The sequence below is a fragment of the Elgaria multicarinata genome, chromosome 2, assembly GCF_023053635.1.
Source record: "Elgaria multicarinata webbii isolate HBS135686 ecotype San Diego chromosome 2, rElgMul1.1.pri, whole genome shotgun sequence".
Classification (NCBI taxonomy): Eukaryota; Metazoa; Chordata; class Lepidosauria; order Squamata; family Anguidae; genus Elgaria; species Elgaria multicarinata.
Window position 1 is genome coordinate 78,306,135 of NC_086172.1, and position 22,098 is coordinate 78,328,232.

The following is a 22,098-nucleotide window of genomic DNA, read 5'->3' on the forward strand; positions in this document are numbered from 1 at the left end:
GGAATGTCCATTAACAAGAACCAATGAATTGGAGGGGGAAGCAGAAGGGGTGGGGTGAGAGAACAAGCAAGCAAAAGGAGATTTCACCAGTACAGTGGTGATACCACAAACACACGTGAAAGAGACCATTAGCATGATGCGCTAATGAAACAGAGGTGGAAAATGTGGAGGCAAACCAGGAAAAAAAAGTAGGTGTGATGGAGCCCTCTGTGTCCACATGGGCTGTGGTGGAGATTCGAGGGATGCTGTGCGCTGTCTGTTGTTTTTCTGCCATTTTGCTTGTCTTTCTCCATGTGTCGTTCCCCCCCGCCCCTGCCACTCTGCTCCTGGGCTTAGCAGGCAAAAGATTGGGCAGCTGTTCTGCCAGCGTATCAGTGGCGCATCTCCAGACTGGTGTAGGGTAAGTGTAGGATTGCTCAATAAGGTACATCCCTTAAAAGAATGAGAAGTGAGAGTTTGGAAAACAGCTGAAATGTCTAAACTGATTGAATATATACACTTGAGAGTAAATAGAGCATAACTATTTTCAGGAAGTGTTGGTTACCTTTTATTTATATTTATAAATAAAGAGATAAGATGGACATCAATAATAGATATTTTTCAAATTATTTAATTGTATAATATGTTACAGTATTCACGCTTTGGTGTTGCTGCATGTATAGTTTGGGATATAGTCTCATATTTATCATATCTGAGGCCCAGAATTGGGCAAAAGGTCGGGTAATAATAATAATAATAATAATAATAATAATAATAATAATAATTCCTTATTTGTATTGATTGCATTATTTATGATGCTTATGCATATGATGTTGATGTTGGTATTTACTATAATGTGGCTAACGTCAGTTATAAACATGTTGGTGATTGTAAGATTGTGCTACTTGCCTCAGAACTTGAGATCTTCATCATCTGATAACAGGATGAGGAGACCTTTTGGTGGTAGACGGGAGTCGGCTTGTGACTGACCACAACTACTTAAAACTGATGGCCCTGTTTCCCAGAACACAATATAACGTAGCACCCTAAAGCTTTCTGACCTGATATTCAGTTTAGTAAATGCTGGACTGGACATTGAAAGCTGGCAAGTATAGACTTTTGCACAGACTTCCACTGTGGTCACGACAAGGCTTGGCTGCGCAAACTTGAATCACTGGGATAGGAAATTAGTCTTTACAGCTCCATTTACTTCATGGCAGTGAATAGCCCATCTTTTGGGTATGTGGCAGGCACACCACATTGTTACTTATAACACAAGGCGTTGTTTTTTTGTTTTCCAAGAGGTTTTCCAATTGTTTCACAAACAGAGCCATGGCATCAGAATGCATGGCAATTATCTTTATTGTATCATTAGACCCCTGCTGTGGCGGTTGATCATTTTGGATGTTGGGTGTAATGTATCTGAACTGCAGCATAAAAAGACTGATTTATAAGAGGGGCTCAGGAAATGCCAGGATGGAGGGGAGAGATAGGTTGCAGGGCGGGAGCAGTGTGCAGTGCTGTAACGGGGTTGCTGGGCACCCTGGAGGGAAGTGTGGGAAGGTTCCTTGGCTCCATGATATGTCCTACCTCAAGGTTCTTCCCACTGACAGATATGGTCAGGATTCAAGATCTCCAATGAGTTGAGGCTCGTGGCGGTGATAGTGGTGTGATGGGTTTACTGTAGTAGGTACAGGATCATGGCTTATGATTTTGTTTAGCACCTAAATAGGCTTGGTATGGTACAAAAATGAGAAACGTTACAGGCTCACAAACTAAAGGTATACACAACACGTTTGGGAAGGAAGGAAAGGCCATTCAAAAGAAAGGAGAATCACTTGGGGATAAGCCAAAGGGAATAGCTGACAAAACAGGCAAATGGATGTGTGTGTGCGTGTGTGAGATTCAGAGTGCTGGTGGCATCCAAGATGGAGGGGAGGGGTGGTTAAGCTGCAGAATGGATGCATATATAACACAACTCAGATAATTTGGTTTGGCCTTGTTTTTCTGCCAGTTTCTGCATATAGACATTGGCTAGAGCAACATTGCCATACAGAGGATAGCCAGCTGCATGGACTTGCATGGCCAGTACCTGGCTCAGCACAGTTGAATAGCCCTTTCCACGGTGTGATGGAAGGGTGTAGCCATTTCCCATTGCACCAAGAGGATCCATCATGGCCCAGCTGATAGGCTGACCTCTGTCGTCCAGGATGCAGGCACTGGGGAAGCTCCGCAACATGGTGGCAAGGTACCTGCGGCTTTGTTCATTGCCCCCGTAGGCCCAGGTTTCATTCAGCAGATCAACATGGGAGTTATTCAAGGAGGAAAATGTGAAGCCGGGATCTAGCCTGGAAGAGCAGAGAGGTGAGCATAAGAGAGAGGTGAACATAAGTACCCAAGGACTACCTTGCTGGATCAGACCAAAGGTCTATCCAGTCCAACATGAGTTGCTCCCAAGCAGGGCAGTTGTTTACCCCCAGCATCATCATAGATATTCTGCCTCTTTACAACAGATTCCATTCTTGGTGACTATGATGCCAACACAAACTAATTGTTTCTACTATCTGTAGGAAAAATATACGGACTCAGGCAATGTAAGAGCAGGGGGTTGGACTCAATGGCCTTGTAGGCCCCTTCCAACTCTGCTATTCTATGATTCTAAGTCCCACATTACAGGTTAGCCCAAACAGAGAAAATACAGTATTTAACTATAAAAGTCAAAGAAAACACTTTTTTTCCACATTTATTTATTTATTTATTACATTTCTATACTGCCCAATAGCCGGAGCTCTCTGGGCAGTTCACAAAAATTATGTGTATTTGTGTTATTCGGCTATACCACAGTGCCACCTAGAAGCCATGTCACTTAAAAACAGGAAAGGAAATGCTTTCTGTGCAGTGCTCAAATGTAAATTCTGTAATGAAACTGGAAGAAGGCAGAGCCAATTAACAGCCTTGTGTGGAAAAGTTCTCTCTCAACTTTGAAAATGCTGCTGCCTTTGGCATTTGACTGTCACAGCAACCATGAGAAGGCAAACTAAGGGGCGAATGTTGGGCTTGATCACGGACACCTTGACAATGGAGGAACCACAGTGGGAGCAACCGCAGCATACCCAGTACTTCAACAACACCTCAACCCAAAGAAAAGTGTGTGTGTGTTTGATAGCAAGAGGGGCACTTACTGATACTCAGGTGGCCTTTCTGGGATGGGAGCCAGGTAGGTGAAATAGGGAGTTGCTGACAATTGTACATTCTTGACAATGGCGGCATCTTGGGATACCTCATGTATCCCATCCTGGTGCCCTGCAGAGAGCAGTAAAATATCCAGTCACCAAGAGAAGGGAGTGTGTCCATCAGTGTGTTTGCACTAGGAGTTTGGGCAGGGTGTTGCTAGATGCATATATCCAAGTGGTCTTGCTCAGCAGCTCCTATGAGATCCAATCTAAACATGACACTATTTTAAAGTAAACTGTAGGACTGCTGGGGATCCTGATTGGCATCTTGGCGGGTTGTGTGGTTTGGGGGCTTTAACCCTTTGCCCTTGCTGCCATTCAGATCCGGATGGGGAGGGCGTGCCTGCTATTTGCACTGGAAGAAAAGCTTTGAATGACAATAACAGGTTCTGTGTGTTGTGTTGTTGGTGGCTGGTCTGGATCAGGAGCACAGTGGAGGCACAACACACAGCCCTCTACTTTCCTGCCAAGCTCCTGATTTGGATTGGGGGTCCTGCCATCCCATTTCTTTTTTAAAAATAATAATCATGCAATTGCATCTAGTTGGGCCTGAGGCACAGCTGTACCCTTGTGAACATTGGCTGTGTCTAAGCAGTGGTGGGATGCCATATTGCAGCTGGGGCACTGAGTTGGCACCCTGCACTTTCACTCCTGTGTGGGGTTGCACCAGATAATCCCCATGCCAATGAGCAAGCATGGGTTTTAGGGGGGGCATCTGCTTCCTCCCCCATCCCTCCCTGAGACTGGAGTGAGGCAGAGGCAGAGGTGGTAGCAGCTCGGGAGGTGGGGATAATTTATTTGAGGAGGAGGAGGAGGCAGCTCAGGGGAAGAAGTGAGGCGTTCCGGCATCCATTCCATTCGCCGGCCTGCCCCTGCCTTTTGCCCAGACAGAAGGCAACCAATTGGAGGTCGCCACCCACTGGGGACACCCCCAGAGAACCTCTGAGGCAAGGACAGACCAGTGGAAGAGCTGGGCTGCCCTCTCTTTTGCTGGAAAAGTCAGAGTAAGCCCCCAACTTTTCAGCCAAGCATCTTTGGTTCTTTGCCCCAGAGTGGCTTTGAATGTGCGCCTGCATCATGTAACTGATACCACGTAGATTCGGAGCCACCCCGGGGCAAAGAAAACATCAAGACAGCCCCGAGCATGTGGTGGCAGGTTCTGTTGCTGTAGAAGATGACAAAGGCCCAGGAAAATAGGAACGTGCACCTACACTACATGAGTCAGAACAGCGATGTATAATAGCTGCATTTAACTAACTGCATTTAATTAAAATAAATTAAATAAAATTAAAGTTATAAGAAGGACAATAACGTGAAACACGGAAAGACAGACAGAAATGAGCAAGAACTGGATTCCAGTTTTCCTAAGGGGAATAGCATGGTGGATTGACCTGTATGCCTCCCATAACTACAAGAGGACGCAAGGCACCGAAAACACAAGCTGGCAAGAGAGGCAGGTTAGATGTACTGTTGTTCAGGGAACAGTAAATTCAAATTGGCATTAAAGAGGACAATGATGCCAGAGAAAGGGCTCCTAGTGCTTCTCATCAAATGACACTGTTCAACTACTCCGTCTTTTTCTCCTTAAGTGCTTCTTTTTAAGGTAAGAAAAGAGATAGATGAAATAGTAGGAAAATATGGCAGGGTGACAAGTGGAAGGCAACGTTGACTGGGCTGCCCTATACAATTCCATGAGTGGGGCAGGGTGCCTGCACAATAAAAGCCTCATCTGGAAGCACCCTAAGTGAGTACTGTGAATTAAAACGGCATGTGGCAGCAGCCTGGAGTGGCCAGGGCACCACTTTCCTTTACTGAATGCCAAGTTTCCCCCAGACTGCTTCCGCTACTGCTGCTGCCTGCCTGGGGGTTGTTTGGTGCCCTGGATCTCTTGGCCCCCCTAGGCAAGCAGCCACTTTGCCTCTCCCTAGAAATGGCCCTCAGGGGTTGTAAATTCTTAATCTAATTACTCTATAGAACCCAGTGTTCGAGGAACTTTAAAGAGGGAATATTATTCCATCGGCCCAAGCTACAGATGTTATGTAATGTTTTGTTTCTTCCCTTTCCCCTTTTCTCCTTGTGCTTTGCTTTCTGTAGAAAATAATAAAATTGTTAAAATTAAAAAAGAAGAACAAACACAGCCTTTGATGGGTCATCTTAGTTCTTCCCTTAGAAGGAACTGCCTGTTACCATGGATACGCAAGGTTTGGGCCCAGTTAACAGCATCCGTGTCCAGCAATAGTGTCCGGTAGGCATCACGACCATGGAAAAATGCTGCATAAACATTGGAGTACTGATCTGAATCATCTGAGGCAACCTAAAAAAGAACCATAAAGCTCCGAGGTAATCTGTTGATGAACATAGCCTTCCTGCCCTTCCCCAAGCTAACTCGGTTCTCCTACAATTGCCAATGTTTTTCCCTGGCAGGACTCCTGTGCTTAACAGTCACCTGCCACTCAACCATTTTAGCTGGTAAAGCTTTTCTTAAAGTGCAGATGAACCAGAGGGAAAAGGCTCACCTGCTATTCCCCCTCCCTCATCCAATCTGACACGGATTTCACGAAGGCCTCAGCACAATATGCTGACACCCCATATAGTCTATTTTACAAGACCCCCAAAGTCTATTACCTCTCTGCGTGGCCGGGTGAGGACAGCTTTGAACTCTGGCCATGAATCCACAATCACCTCATGGCCCACTGGGTTCCCACGGTTTATGTTCATTACTGCGCCATGGACCTGTTGAGAGTCACATGTCAGGGCTGGTGCTGCGGTGCAGTTGAAGGAGGCAGTCCGAGACCAACGTGTGGGGAGCGAATCAGTCGAGCGGAGTCTAATTCAGACTTCGATCTGCTGTATTATCCCCCAGTGTCTGTTTGGGTCCTATTGAACAAAATGTAGGAATTCATAGGATCCACGGGGCCATGTTTTCATGTACTTATTGCTTGCACTAACCCCACCCCACTCCCAAATGCACACCTACAAAAATGTAAAGTGTAAATTTGACCACAGATGCTGAATGTGGAGTTTTAGAATGGTAGCAGGTAATGGCAGGAGTCTAGCCCACAGCCCTTGTTTATCACCCAGATTACATGGCTCAAGAGATTACCGCAAGTGCCCGAGGGAGGTTCTTCCTTAGCAGCCCCTCCAATAGCCGCAACTTGGAAGGACAGGTTAGGATCAACATGATTTGGGGGATGGAAGCTGATGACCAGGTACCAGTAGAAACAGGGTGGATGGATAACTCCTATGTGTGAGAGAGAGACAGAGAGAATTTTTCTGCACACAGGAAAAATCCTGCAGCCTTATTGGGGCTTTCATCTGCCATAATCTTCCCACCATCATGACATGCTCCTTTACATGTGACCACATGATTTTCAATTAAAAACATCCCTTCTTGAAAAGGTTCCATTGTGTTAAATGAGACAGCACCATCTAGTGGCGGAATTTTAGAGCAATGCCGATAATCCCACAATATCCCAGATAATACTGCATTATCTCCATTCCTTTAAAGACTGATATTCCTGGGGGATAACATGGGAGACGTCCTGGACATTGATGATATCGTGAAATGGAACCACGAACTTCCATGAGAGCCCAATCATGAACGTGCAATAAATTGCTCGTTTAGAAAAGCTCAGAGAGAGCAGTTCTGTGCCTTGCTGTAATTCCCAAACCAGGAAGTGTTCTATCTCACTGAAATTACATACTAAGGTAACCCCTGTGTTAACAGGAACAACTTGGTACTGCTCCTGTGCTCCCAACAGTAACAGAACCCCGCTTCCTCCACCATTCCAGCTCAACACAAAGACATTCTCTTATGAACTACAAATGCTCTATCACAAGGTCAGCTGCTCACCTCCAGTCACCAAGGTCTTCTTAGTGAGAAGAAAAGATCAGAAATAAGAAACCAATGTAGCAACACAACCCCACTTTATCAGTGTCTTGTCCCAACAGATCTCCTTAGGAAGTGCGTAGCTCTGGAGGGCGGTGGATTCTTGGAAATATATTCTAGAATAAATGAACCATTAACAGACCCTTGCCTTGGGTTGTAGCCAAGGGCCTTGTGGGAAGGAATCCAAATGACACAGAATAATTGACTGTGTCCCTCAGTAAAGATGGGATGGGTCTGCTTCTTAAGAACTGCAGATAACTTCTTGTTTTAAGGGAAGCTCCTGCTGTCCTCAGCCTCTCATATGATGGAGGAGAAAATCATAGAATAGTAGAGTTGGAAGGGGCCCATTGAGTCCAACCCCCTGCTGAATGAAGGAATCCACCTTAAAGCATGCTTGAAAGTTAGCTATCCAGCTGCATCTTGAATGCCTCTAGGAGGATGACTCCAGAGTGTGGTATGGAGAAGGCCAGGAAGCTTCAACTCCTGCTGGAGAACTGTGGCATGATACTTAGCCGCTGTATATTTCAATAATCCCAGGGAAACCTCTCTCTGGGAAAAGGAATTTTTGATCCAGGCGCATGTACGAGGGTTAGTCGCTGATGTTTGCTCTAAGCTAGGGTGACCATATTTTGGAAACCAAAAAGGAGGACAACATGGCCGGCCCCCAAGAGGGCATGTAATTTGTCACGACACAGGCTCTGAACACCAGACCTCACAGGTGCCACCACTTATTATGGGGCGACACAGGCTCTGAACACCAGACCCAGCTGCAGCTACTCCCTGCTCAAGCCAAGCACCACCGCTTGATATGCCTAAGGCAAGGGATAAAAACCACCTTCCTCCAAACTATGTGGAGAAAGGGGTTAAAATGGAGAAGGATTTTAATATATATAATAATGCGCTGTGAGTTATATCTGCTTAGGTGAATGATTGTCAGAGTGGTTGTTATATGTGTAAACTTAAGATGATAAATGCCAAACAGACACGTGGGATTTTTGTGGTAGTTTAAAAACAAAACAATCAACATTTATTTTTAAAAGTTCACAAGCTTTGTTTCAAATAAAACAATTAAAAACCTTTTTGAAACTTTTCATACAATCCTGTCACTCATTCACATACGCGCTTTCCTTTTTCTCACACAATCATCCTTGAACTTTCTTTATTCTCAGTATTGATTAATATACATCCACTACGTGCACACCACACTCTAAAGACACCACTCACTACACTGACCCTCACATTTCCCAGAACTTAAGTACCATAAACACAGAGAGCACTACAGACTCTAAGAGTACCTAACAAGTCTCCCTGAAAAGTTTTTTCAATCCCCTCAGTCATTCCCTTATATATCACTCCTCCCCCCTCCCAAGACATTCTAACTCCGCCCACTCAGGCCAACATTCTAAAAACCACAGACTTACAAACCGCAGACATACATTTGGAATTGACTTGTGGGGTGTAACGCCACAGGCGTGTCCAGCACCAAGGGGGCGTGCCCACCCGAACATAGCCTTGGTCACATGTCTGATTTTACAGCACACATTTAAGACAAATCTGTTCTACATAGCATCTTAATGTTAAAATCACTGAAATAAAGAACAAGTGAGAGATTCAATGTATCTGAAATTCACTTCACTCACTCCTACTTTTGTAGGTTTTGCTGTACTTTGAAGCTTTTGCTATGCTTTGTGTGATAGTCTCCCCTTCCCTCAAATATCTTTGTGTCTTCACTCATTGCAAGCTGCTGTTGTTGTTAACAGGGTTTGCTACTGGCCAGCTGGATGGCTGGCTTTTTTTAATTTCAATTTTTTAAAAAAGCTTGTGTATAATTGTCACAAGTTTCTCTACTCTAACATTAGGGTGGGTGTTGTGGCAGTTTACCTAAAGACTGGAGATCCCCTTAATGCCAAGGGCTGAAACTGCTCAATATGCAAAACCCCAAAGAGGAGGTTTGACAACCTGAGTTCGAAGGATATGGCTCCAGCAGTTTTAAAACACAATAATTTTAAAACTTTGAACTTCTAAAAAAATCCTTTAAAAATGGATGAACAGATGATTCAAACATGGCATGGCTAAATCTCTCCTTAAGAGCTATCATGGTGCCAACTTTCAGCCCTTTATCTTTTAAAAATGTCATTTAAAAATAATAATTTTAAAACCTCAAACTTTTAAAAAAATCCTAAAACTCAATGGATGGACAGATCTGTTTCAAACTTGGCATAGCTAAAGTCCTTGTTAAGAGCAATCATGGTGCCAAGTTTCATCTCTTTATCTTTAAAAATAATATATATATTTTTTAAAAATTAAATCCTCAAATTTAAAAAAATTCTAAAAATCAATGGATAAACAGATCTGTTTCAAATTTGGTATAGCTAAAGCTCTACCTAAAAGCTATCATGGTGCCAACTTTCAGCTCTTTATCTTTAAAAACGATGGTTTAAAAATAATAATTTAAAAACCTCAATTTTAAAAAAAATCCTAAAAATCCTAAAAAATCAATGGATGAACAGATCTGTTTCAAATTTGGTGTGGCTAAAGCTCTACCTAAATCCTATCATGGTGCAAAGTTTCATCTCTTTATCTTTAAAAATGACAATTTTAAAAATAATAATTTTAAAACCTCAATTTTTTAAAAAACTAAAAAACCAATGGATGAACGGATCTGTTTCAAATTTGGTATGACTAAAGCTCTTCCTAAGAGCTATGATCGTGCCAAGTTTCATGTCTTTATCTTAAAAAATGACGGAGTTATAAGCATTTTAGTTAATTCCCATTAGAGCTGCCCTTTGGAAAAATCCGGATTTCCCCTCCACCTTCCGGGCAAATCCGGTCATATGGTCACCCTACTCTAAGCTGCTCAGAGGCTGCTTAAGAATGTGTTGGCTTTGGTTCCTAGATATATGCACCAATATTTAATTGAGTTGCTTTGAGCCCTCCCATTTTGGGGTTGACCACACAACTATTTGGGGCTTGGTGAGTGAAATTGTTAACCATGGTATAATGGTGTCTGTGATTATCAGTTATTCTTTTATTACATCTCCATACTTCAAGTTTCACACTCCTCGCCTTTTTTGGAAATGGGTAGAAGGTGTGAATCCCTTCACAAATGACTGGTAAATCCTCCTGTAGATCTGTCCTCATTTTCCAGCCTTATATTCTTCATTGGCCATGTGTCGCCTTTGGACACATGATGCAGCTGCAACTGCCAATTCACAGCCACATTGTGTTTTCCTCTTGAAGCTGTGCATGTATCTGTTTTTGTCCATGGTGGCGTTTGAACTAGCATCCTCCTCACTGAGATCTCTGTGCCTGTTTTTCAGAGTCTGCCATAGGACTCCATTGTCTTTGGTTGCTTCGTGGATGTCTGTTTCCATGCTCAGGGCGTAGAGACATGTCAAACACAGCTCATGCTTGGCTCTGGGGATTAGCTACCTCTGGACTCCATCACACCACTGTTTTATCACACTCTCATCATGTTGGTTTGCCGCTTTGCAGTGCAGTACTCACATGATGTCATGCCTGTTCTGCAGTCACCCCTCTTCCCCTCCATTTTCTGTGTTTTTCTGGAGTGGGAGAAGTCCAGCTTATTTCCTCCATGTGGAATTAAAGTACTCTTCTGCCCCCATGTATTGCCATCCTCGTGCTATGTCCTTTGTTGGGGGCATGTGCTTTGAAGGGAGGTCTTGCTAATGAAAGAGAAGGGTGGGGCAGTTCTCCTCTAGCACGTTGTGTTGAATGAACGGGCTTGTGGTGACTCAGTTGAACAGACTTTTGCTGCTCCAACCTCACTCTCATTGCCCACAGAAATGGCACCCAGCTGATGAAACATTAAATCGGTAAAATGCTAGACAATAAAGCCAGAGCGAGGGGCAGGGGAATGTCCATCAACAAGAACCAATGAACTGGAGGGGGAAGCAGAAGGGGTGGGGTGCGAGAGCAAACAAGCAAAAGGAGATTTCATCAGTACAGTGGTGATACCACAAACACGTGAAAGAAAGACCATTAGCTTGATGCGCTAATGAAACGGAAGTGGAAAATGCGGAGGCAAACCAGGAAAAAAAAGTAGGTGTGATGGAGCCCCTCTGTGTCCACATGGGCTGTGGTGGAGATTCGAGGGATGCTGTGGGCGTGTCCATTGTTTTCTGCCATTTTGCTTGTCTTTCTCCATGTGTCGTTCCCCCCTGCCCCCGCCACTCTGCTCCTGGGCTTTGCAGGCAAAAGATTGGGCAGCTGTTCTGCCAGCGTATCAGTGGCGCATCTCCAGACTGGTGTAGGGTAAGTGTAGGATTGCTCAATAAGGTACATCCCTTAAAAGAATGAGAAGTGAGAGTTTGGAAAACAGCTGAAATGTCTAAACTGATTGAATATATACACTTGAGAGTAAATAGAGCATAACTATTTTCAGGAAGTGTTGGTTAGCTTTTATTTATATTTATTAATAAAGAGATAAGATGGACATCAATAATAGATATTTTTCAAATTATTTAACTGTATAATATTTTACAGTATTCACGCTTTGGTGTTGCTGCATGTATAGTTGGGGATATAGTCTCATATTTATCATATCTGAGGCCCAGAATTGGGCAAAAGGTCGGGTAATAATAATAATAATAATAATAATAATAATAATTCCTTATTTGTATTGATTGCATTATTTATGATGCTTATGCATATGATGTTGATGTTGGTATTTTCTATAATGTGGCTAACGTCAGTTATAAACATGTTGGTGATTGTAAGATTGTGCTACTTGCCTCAGAACTTGAGATCTTCATCATCTGATAACAGGATGAGGAGACCTTTTGGTGGTAGACGGGAGTCGGCTTGTGACTGACCACAACTACTTAAAACTGACGGCCCTGTTTCCCAGAACACAATATAACGTAGCACCCTAAAGCTTTCTGACCTGATATTCAGTTTTGTAAATGCTGGACTGGACATTGAAAGCTGGCAAGTATAGACTTTTGCACAGACTTCCACTGTGGTCAAGACAAGGCTTGGCTGCGCAAACGTGCATCACTGGGATAGGAAATTAGTCTTTACAGCTCCATTTACTTCATGGCAGTGAATAGCCCATCTTTTGGGTATGTGGCAGGCACACCACATTGTTACTTATAGCACAAGGCGTTGTTTTTGGTTTTCCAAGAGGTTTTCCAATTGTTTCACAAACAGAGCCGTGGCATCAGAATGCATGGCAAAACTTATCAAAGGAAATTATCTTTATTGTATCATTAGACCCCTGCTGTGGCGGTTGATCATTTTGGATGTTGGGTGTAATGTATCTGAACTGCAGCATAAAAAGACTGATTTATAAGAGGGGCTCAGGAAATGCCAGGATGGAGGGGAGAGATAGGTTGCAGGGAGGGAGCAGTGTGCAGTGCTGTAACGGAGTTGCTGGGCACCCTGGAGGGAAGTGTGGGAAGGTTCCTTGGCCCCATGATATGTCCTACCTCAAGGTTCTTCCCACTGACAGATATGGTCAGGATTCAAGATCTCCAAAGATCTTGCGTGATGAGTTAAGGCTCATGGCAGTGATAGCGGGGTTATGGGTTTACTGTAGTAGGTATAGGGTCATGGCTTATGATTTTGAGCTTCATCCCATGTACCTATTTACCTTGAATTATCCCTTACAGCGCTAAGCTGTCACTGTTGTTGTTGCTACCGGGTGGCTAGATCCTTTGCATACCAGGAAATGGGTTTAAGGGGGGAAATGTAAAAAAATCATTAAAAAATCAACAGATGACCCAATCCGATTCAAATTTGGTATGCTTAAAGCTCTCCTTAATATCTATTACTGTGCCAATTTTGATATCTTTATCTTTAAAGCTTATGCAGATGTAAGCATTTGTTTAATTTTTCTTCAAATCCTGCTCCTGTGCCCCAGTGGCCGCTCGGATGATACGCTCGAAAACTAGTAGCAAAATATAGTGAATCTTTTGCCTTTATAGCAGAATTAAAGCAGGATGCATGGGAGTACTTCACAATAAAAGCAGATTATAAACTAAAAAACTTCAGAGTCCTTTGCAATCAATTCACAGTGATTGCACAGTATTTATTTATTTATTACATTTTTATACCGCCCAATAGCCAAAGCTCTCTGGGCAGTTCACAAAAATTAAAACCATAATAAAACAACCAACAGGTTAAAAGCACAAATACAAAATACAGTATAAGAAGCACAACCAGGATAAAACCACGCAGCAAAATTGATATAAGATTAAAATACAGAGTGAAAACAGTAAAATGTAAATTTGTTAAAATTAAGTGTTAAAATACTGAGAGAATAAAAAGGTCTGAGAGAATAAAAAGGCAACGAAAGGAGTACAGTGTAGGCGCCAGGCGGACCTCTCTGGGGAGCTCATTCCACAGCCGGGGTGCCACAGCAGAGAAAGCCCTCCTCCTAGTAGCCACCTGCCTCACTTCCTTTGGCAGGGGCTCAAGGAGGAGGGCCCCTGTAGATGATCTTAAGGTCCGGGCAGGTACATATGGGAGGAGGCAGGTACATATGGGAGTATGACGCTGGTGTGATAAAGCTCTTTGTTTAGCACCTACTGTACATAGGCTTGGTATTGTACAAAAATGAGAAACATCGCAGGCTCACAAACTAAAGGTATACACAACACGTTAGGGAAGGAAGGAAAGGGCATTGAAAAGAAAGGAGAATCACCTGGGCATAAGACAAAGTAAATAGCTGACAAAACAGGCAAATGAGTGTGGGTGTGTCATTCAGAGTGCTGGTGGCGTCCAAGATGGAGGGGAGGGGTGGTTAAGTTGCAGAATGGATACAGATATAACACAACTCAGATAATTTGGTTTTGCCTTGTTTTTCTGCCAGTTTCTGCATATAGACATTGGCTAGAGCAACATTGCCATACAGAGGATAGCCAGCTGCATGGACTTGCATGGCCAGTACCTGGCTCAGCACGGTTGAATAGCCCTTCCCACGGTGTGATGGAAGGGTGTAGCCATTTCCCATTGCACCAAGAGGATCCATCATGCCCCAGCTGATAGGCTGACCTCTGTCGTCCAGGATGCAGGCACTGGGGAAGCTCCGCAACATGGTGGCAAGGTACCTGCGGCTTTGTTCATTGCCCCCGTAGGCCCAGGTTTCATTCAGCAGATCGACATGGGAGTTATTCAAGGAGGAAAATGTGAAGCCGGGATCTAGCCTGGAAGAGCAGAGAGGTGAGCATAAGGGAGAGGTGAACATAAGTACCCAAGGACTACCTTGCTGGTTCAGACCAAATGTAGTATTTAATTGTAAAAGTCAAAGAAAACACTTTTTCACTTTTGTATTTGTGCTATTCAGCTATACCACAGTGCCACCTAGAAGTCATGGAAAGGAAATGCTTTCTGTGCAGTGCTCAGATGTAAATTCTGTGACGAAACTGGAAGTAGACACAGCCAATTAACAGCCTTGTGTGGAAAATTTCTCTCTCACCTCTGGAAATGCTGCTGCCTTGACACTTGACTGGTACAGCAGCCATGAGAAGGCAAACTAAGGGGCGAATGTTGGGCTTAACCACAGACACCTTGACAATGGAGATTCTCCAACTGGGAGCAACCACAGCTTACCCAGTACTCCAACAGCACCTCGACCCAAAGAAAAGTGTGTAGGGGTGAAGCAAGAGGGGCACTTACTGATACTCAGGTGGCCTTTCTGGGATGGGAGACAGGTAGGTGAAGTGGGGAGTTGCTGACAACTGTGCTTTCTTGACAATGGCGGCATCTTGGGATACTTCATGTATCCCATCTTGGTGCCCTGCAGGGAGCCATAAAATATCCAGTCACCAAGAGTAGGGAGTGTGCCCATCCGTGTGTTCGCTCTGGGAGGATGGGCAGGGTGTTGCTAGATGCATGTATCCAAGTGGTCTTGCTCAACAGCTCCTGTGAGATCCAAACTAGACATGACACTATTTTAAAGTAAACTGTAGGATGGGTGGTGATCCTGATTGGCATCTTGGTGGTTTGTGTGGTTTGTACCCTTGTGAACCTTGGGCTCCATCACACCAGTGTTTTATCACACTGTCGACATGCCTGGCTTGCTGTTTTGCAGCGCGGTATTCACATGACATCATGACTGTCTTGCAGTCACCCTGCCTCTTCCCCTCCATTTTTTGTGTTTCCCTAGAGCGGGGGAAGTGCAGTTTATTTCCTCCATGCAGGATTAAAGCGCTCTGCCATCCCTGTGTATTGCTTGGGCCATGTCCTTTGTTGGGTGTGTGAGCTTTGAAAGGTCTTGCTGATGAAATAGGAGGCCGGGGCAGTTCTTATTCTCCAGCATCCCGGCTTGTGCTGAGTCAGTTGAACGGATTTTCGCTGCTCCAACCCCACCCTCATTGCCTGGAGAAATGGCATCCAGTGAACAAAATGTTTTAAAACTAGACAATAGAGGTGTGCAGAGCGGGTCTTCTCTGCCACAAAATTACAGTAAATGGGAATTAACCGAAATGCTTACAGCTCCCTCATTTTTAAAGATAAAGTGATGAAACTTGGCACCATTGTAGCTCTTAAGTAGAGCTTTGGACATGCCAAGTTTGAAGCTGATCTATTCATCTCTTAATATTTAGGATTTTTTTTTAATTTTGAGGTTTTAATTTATTAAAAAACAAACAAACCCACTGTCATTTTTAAATATAAAGAGATAAAAATTGGCACCATGATAGCTCTTAACTAGGGATTTAGGCATGCCAAGCTTGAATGAGAGCTCTTCATCGGTTGATTTTTTATGAATTTATTTTTAAAAAACCGTTCGCCACATAAACACACACACCTCTGATTCTGTGTTAATCCAAACCTGCACATTTATGGAAGATAAAAGCTCCCTCCATAAATGTGCAGGGGTGGGTTGATGCAGAATCAGAGGTGTGTGTGTGTGTTTATGCAGCTTGAAGGATATTTTTTTTAAAAAAAATCAACTAATAAAGGGATATTGTTCAACCTTGGCATGCTTAAAGCCCTATTTAAGAGCTATCATGGTGCCATGGTTCATCTCTTTATCTTAAAAAACGAGGGAGCTGTAAGCCTTTTAGTTACACCCATCACATTGGCTGATGGGTCTGGGATTTTCCGTGGTTACCTACAAAGTTGTTGATTGTTTTGTTGGGACTTTGGTTGGGAAGAACGGATGCAGTGATCCTATGTTGTTAAGTGTTATTAATTGGGATTGGGAGAGCGGGGGATAAAATAACGGGTGTGGAGCGTGAAAACGGGGGATGTGCTGAGGTCTTTAAAAGCTGAAGAAGTGGGGGGGGGGCAGTCTTGGCGATGCTTTTCCAACAAGGCCTGGGGAAAAGAGTGTGTGAAAGCTGGGAAGCTGGCTTGACGTTAAGCAAAGAGGTGGTGAAGAAAGTCACCCCTACGTTGTTAGGAGGACTCTGCATTTGGCTTAAAGTCCTCTTTGCTCCCTGCCCCCAGCACTTCCCAAACACTTTGGGAACTTCTGTGACATAAGGAAGTCCTGCCTGTGACTTCCCAAATTTTAACCATTGTGATCACTCCAATGTTCGGAACTCTCTGTATAAATACATAAATAAGGTCCTGAGTGGAGGCATCCATGTCCATCACCCAACAAGAACCAATGAACTGGAGAGGGAAGGAGAAGGGGCAGGGTGGAGTGGGTGTAATAGCAGGATAGCAAACAAGTGAAAAGAGAGTCCCCCGGTATAGTGATGATTGTGAAAGGGACCAGCGCTTGCCCCGCTAATGAAATGGAGGTCAAAATCGAGGGCGCATACCAGGAAAAAATGTAGGTGGGATGGAGCTCATTGGCTGTATCAAAGCAGTGGTGGGATGCCATATTGCAGCTGGTCCTGAAGCCCTTTCTGGAGGTCACCAAAATGCTTCCCTCCAGTACTGCCCTCCTCAGTCAGGTGATCCCTGTGGTAAAGCATCTAGGATGGGTGTGTTCTGGGGATCTCAGGTCAGGCTGGCCCCTTCAAACGAGTGCATGCTGTGATCCAGCAGCAACTGAGCACTGGCATAACAGTTCAGTTGGAGCTGTGGTGCCAGGAAAGGGTGTGCATGTTGGCCACTATGTACAACTTGTAAGATGAAGGAAACATTTTGCAGCCGCAACACCAGGGGGCTATCTTCACGGCACCGAGTTGCTACTGACCTCCCCCCACAACTCCATGCTTTCGCTTCTGCGGGGTTACGCCAGATAATCCCCATGCCAAAGAGCAAGCGCAGGCTTTAAGGAGGTCATCCAGCCCTCTCCCATTCCACCACCACCATCCCCCGTGAGACTACGGCAAGAGGAGGAGGCAGCAACTTTTCCTCTCCCTAGAAACAGCCCTGAGGGGTTGTAAATTCTTAATCTAATGACTCTATAGAACCCAGTGTTCGAGGAACTTTAATAATATGATGGCATCATAATTAGAAGAGGGAATATTATTCCATCGGCCCAAGCTATAGACCCATCAGAGCAAACACAGCCTTTAATGGGTCGTCTTAGTTCTTCCCTTAGAAGGAACTGCCTGTTACCATGGATACGCAAAGTTTGGGCCCAGTTAACGGCATCCGTGTCCAGCAATAGTGTCCGGTAGACATCACGATCATGGAAAAATGCTGCGTAAACATTGGAGTACATATCTGAGTCATCTGAGGCAACCTAAAAAAGAACCATAGAGCTCCCAGGTAATCTCTTGATGATGAACATAGCCTTCCTGCCCTTCCCCAAGCTAACTCGGTTCTCCTACAGTTCCCAATGTTTTTCCCCAGCAGGACTCCTGTGCTTAACAGTCACCTGCCACTCAACCATTTTAGCTGGTAAAGCTTTTCTTAAAGTGCAGATGAACCAGAGGGAAAAGGCTCACCTGCTATTCCCCCCTCCCTCATCCAATCTGACACGGATTTCACGAAGGCCTCAGCACAATATGCTGACATCCCATATAGTCTATTTTACAAGACCCCCAAAGTCTATTACCTCTCTGCGTGGCCGGGTGAGGACAGCTTTGAACTCTGGCCATGAATCCACAATCACCTCATGGCCCACTGGGTTCCCACGGTTTATGTTCATTACTGCGCCATGGACCTGTTGAGAGTCACATGTCAGGGCTGGTGCTGCGGTGCAGTTGAAGGAGGCAGTCCGAGACCAACGTGTGGGGAGCGAATCAGTCGAGCGGAGTCTAATTCAGACTTCGATCTGCTGTATTATCCCCCAGTGTCTGTTTGGGTCCTATTGAACAAAATTTAGGAATTCATAGGATCCACGGGGCCATGTTTTCATGTACTTATTGCTTGCACTAACCCCACCCCACCCCCAAATGCACACCTACAAAAATGTAAAGTGTAAATTTGACCACAGATGCTGAATGTGGAGTTTTAGAATGGTAGCAGGTAATGGCAGGAGTCTGGCCCACAGCCCTTGTTTATCACCCAGATTACATGGCTCAAGAGATTACCGCAAGTGCCTGAGGGAGGTTCTTCCTCAGCAGCCCCTCCAATAGCCGCAACTTGGAAGGACAGGTTAGGATCAACATGATTTGGGAGATGGAAGCTGAAGACCAGTGGATGGATAACACCTATGTGTGAGAGAGAGACAGAGAGAATTTTTCTGCACACAGGAAAAATCCTGCAGCCTTATTGGGGCTTTCATCTGCCATAATCTTCCCACCATCACGACATGTTCCTTTACACGTGACCACATGATTTTCAATTAAAAACATCCCTTCTTGAAAAGGTTCCATTGTGTTGAATGTGATAGCATCATCTAGTGGTGGAATTATAATGCAATGCCAACATTACACACTGCGAGATCTCAAGAGAATCCCTCAATAATTCAGATAATAACACATTATCTCCATTCCTTTAAAAACTGATATTCCTGGGGGATAGCATGGGTGACGTCCCAGACAGTGATGATATTGTTAAATTGACCCACAAACTTCCATGAGTGGCCAATCAATTGCTCATTTAGAAAAGCTCAGAGAGAGCAGTTCTGTGCCTCGCTGTAATCCCCAAACTGGCAAGTGTTCTATCTTACTGAAATTACATACTAAAGGAACCCCTGTGTTAACAGGATCAACCTGGTACTGTTCCTGTGCTCCCAACAGTAACAGAACCCCGCTTCCTCCACCCTTCCAGTTCAACACAAAGACATTCTCTTATGAACTACAAATGCTCTATCACAAGGTCAGCTGCTCACCTCCAGTCACCAAGGTCTTCTTAGTGAGAAGAAAAGATCAGAAATAAGAAACCAAAGTAGCATCACAACCCCACTGTATCAGTGTCTTGTCCCAACAGATCTCTTTAGGAAGTGCATAGCTCTGGAGGGCGGTGGATTCTTGGAAATATATTCTAGAATGAATGAACCATTAACAGACCCTTGCCTTCGGTTGTAGCCAAGGGCCTTGTGGGAAGGAATCCAAATGACACAGAATAATTGACTGTGTCCCTCAGTAAAGATGGGATGAGTTTGCTTCTTAAGAACTGCAGATAACTGCTTCTTTTAAGGGAAGCTCCTGTTGGCCTCAACCTCTCATATGCTGGAGGGGAAAGTGAATGAGACTGACTCTAGGGTGTGGTATGGAGGAGGCCAGGAAGCTTCAACTCCTGCTGGAGAACTGTGCCATGATACCTAGCCGTGGTACAGTTCAATGATCCTGGAAACCCCTCTCAAGGAAAAGGCATTTTTGATAGGGGTGTGCACAGACCCCCCGCTCCGCTTCACTTGCAGATCCACCATTTTCCGGATCGGGCCGCTCCGCCCACTTCCGCTCCGCTCCGCCCGGAGCTCCGGATCCGGATCCGGAGCTCCGTTTCCCCCCCCCATAGGCTTGCATTGAAAGCTAAAAAATTATACAACTTTTTTTCTGTTCAAGTTAGAAACCTCATGTTTGGCACCATGACACCTCATGGGGATATACACACGCACGCCAAGTTTCAAAGCAATCCCATCATCCCCTGATTTTTGGCGAATTTTTGAAAATCGGGCACCCCACACACAACATCCCTGCGAGGTGGGCAGGGGAGGAGGGAGGGAAGGCAGGCAGGCATGCAGCTGGCATTTCTGGGGGCATAAGGAAGTGAGCCAAGGATAAGCCAGTAATGCATATAAAATGGAATAAATCAATCAATAAACAAAGGAGGGGTGGAATTAAAAGCAGCAGTGTTGCTCAATAAACAACAAGAAGAACTTTTTTTAAAAGGCTATATCTGTCTTTTACCAGCAATAGGGGGACGTGCCCGGGGGAGGGGGAAGTAGCTGCCAGTTCAAGACACTGACAGCCACAGCTCTGAGAAGAAGTAAAACGCTCACTTCAACTCAGAACAGGCATTGCTCCACCACTGAAAAGTGACCATTCACTTCAACTCATGATAGGCATTGCTCCACCGTTTTACTCTCTTTGGAAGGCTCTAATGGCCTTCCAGTGCAGGAGAGAGTGGGGGCACGTCCACGATGAGATGCCCTAGGGGAGCTCATCCCCTTGCACCACATCGATTCAGTTGTTCCCCAAGGTTAGGGTGGGGAGCAGTGCTGTGTTTCTATCTCTTATTCTTGGCTTAGTATATGATTTCAGGTTGTGTTTGTGCATTTGGTGGGGCTACTGTGTTAAAAAACACGGGGAAAAGCCCGTTCAGATGAAGAAAGAGAAGTTTCCCAGAATCCCAAGTTACCTGTTTTGCCTATGCCCTCCTCCAACTTTGGGATCATCATGACCGGGAGCTGACTCTGCCCCTCAGCCCTTTGAAAAAGGTATTTTTCCCGCCGATTTTTTAAAAACGTCTAGCCCGCGACCCGTACGATGCAGAAAGTTGAGAGTGGTCTCAAAATGACCCCCATCCACGACTCTCTGTGCACAAGAATTTTCAGAACGATAGCTTAAACCCCCCCCCCCAGTTATCCCCGATTCTTTCCCTCAATGCAATCCTATGGGCGAAAAGCCGAAAACGCAGTTTGAGCCGCGCGGTTGACCCGATTTTCACAAAAATATAGCCCGCAACCCGTACGATGCAGAAAGTTGAGAGTGGTCTCAAAATGACCCCCATCCACGACTCTCTGTGCACAAGAATTTTCAGAACGATAGCTTAAACCCCCCCCCAGTTATCCCCGATTCTTTCCCTCAATGCAATCCTATGGGCGAAAAGCCGAAAACGCAGTTTGAGCCGCGCAGTTGACCCGATTTTCACAAAAATATAGCCCGCGACCCAGACAACGCAGAAAGTTGAGAGTGGTCTCAAAATGACCCCCATCCACGACTCTCTGTGCACAAGAATTTCCAGAATGATAGCTTCAAAAACAACGTAGTTATGCGCGATTATTTGCCGCAATGCAATCCTATGGCGAAATGTTTTCAAGATGGCGACCGGAGCGCTCCGCCTGAACTCGGAGCTCCGAAAAATGGTCGCTTCTCTTCGCCTTGCTTCTAGGGGGTCCGCGGTCCGCTCCTACTCCGCCTCTGGGTAAGGCGGAGCAGGCCAATCCGCTACTGCTTCTACGCTCCTAATCGGAGCGGAGCACATCCCTAATTTTTGATCCAGGCACCTCTGCGTTAACATTAGTTTGTACTGCGTTTCACACACGGCATGTACTGGGTTTAATCGCTGCATAGTTTATTGCACTAAGCTGCTCAAGGGATTTATTTATTTTATTTATTTAAGGATTTTTATGCCTCCATTCAGCCAAAAAAGGCTCTCATGGCGGCTTACAAAAGTATTTCTTGACAGTCCCTACCCACAGGCTTACAATCTAAAATACATGACACAAAAGGAAAGGGGATTGGGAGGGAGGAGGAGGAATTAAGAATGTCTTGGCATTGGTTCTCAGAAATATGCACTAATATTTCAAGAGCAAATGCATTGTTTCCTCCCATTTTGGGGTTGACTGCACAACCATTTGAGGCCCGGTGAGAGAAGTGGTTGACTTGGGATGAACAAAACCACTGTATAATGGTGTCTGTGATGAACCAATGATCAATTATTCTTTTATTACATTTCCATACTTCAAGTTACACTCTCCTTGCCCCTTTTGGAAATGGGTAGAAGGTGTGAATC

At 44.7% G+C, this 22,098-nt stretch overlaps 2 protein-coding genes across 2 annotated transcripts; both read right to left on the minus strand.

Annotated features, from left to right (window-relative positions):
• Positions 1 to 1,924: 1,924 nt before the first annotated feature.
• LOC134393317 (glycine N-acyltransferase-like protein 3) lies at positions 1,925 to 6,393 on the minus strand. Its single transcript, XM_063118348.1, has 5 exons — positions 6,316 to 6,393; positions 5,838 to 5,945; positions 5,400 to 5,526; positions 3,162 to 3,282; positions 1,925 to 2,327 (listed from the first exon to the last, which is right to left on the minus strand). Exons 1-5 carry the CDS (start codon positions 6,391 to 6,393, stop codon positions 1,925 to 1,927), a joined length of 837 nt encoding a protein of 278 aa, XP_062974418.1.
• A 7,474-nt stretch (positions 6,394 to 13,867) lies between these two features.
• On the minus strand, positions 13,868 to 18,584 carry LOC134393319 (glycine N-acyltransferase-like protein 3). Its single transcript, XM_063118349.1, has 5 exons — positions 18,507 to 18,584; positions 18,029 to 18,136; positions 17,587 to 17,713; positions 14,743 to 14,863; positions 13,868 to 14,270 (listed from the first exon to the last, which is right to left on the minus strand). The coding sequence occupies exons 1-5, from the start codon at positions 18,582 to 18,584 to the stop codon at positions 13,868 to 13,870; spliced, it is 837 nt and encodes a 278-aa protein (XP_062974419.1).
• Positions 18,585 to 22,098: the final 3,514 nt, after the last annotated feature.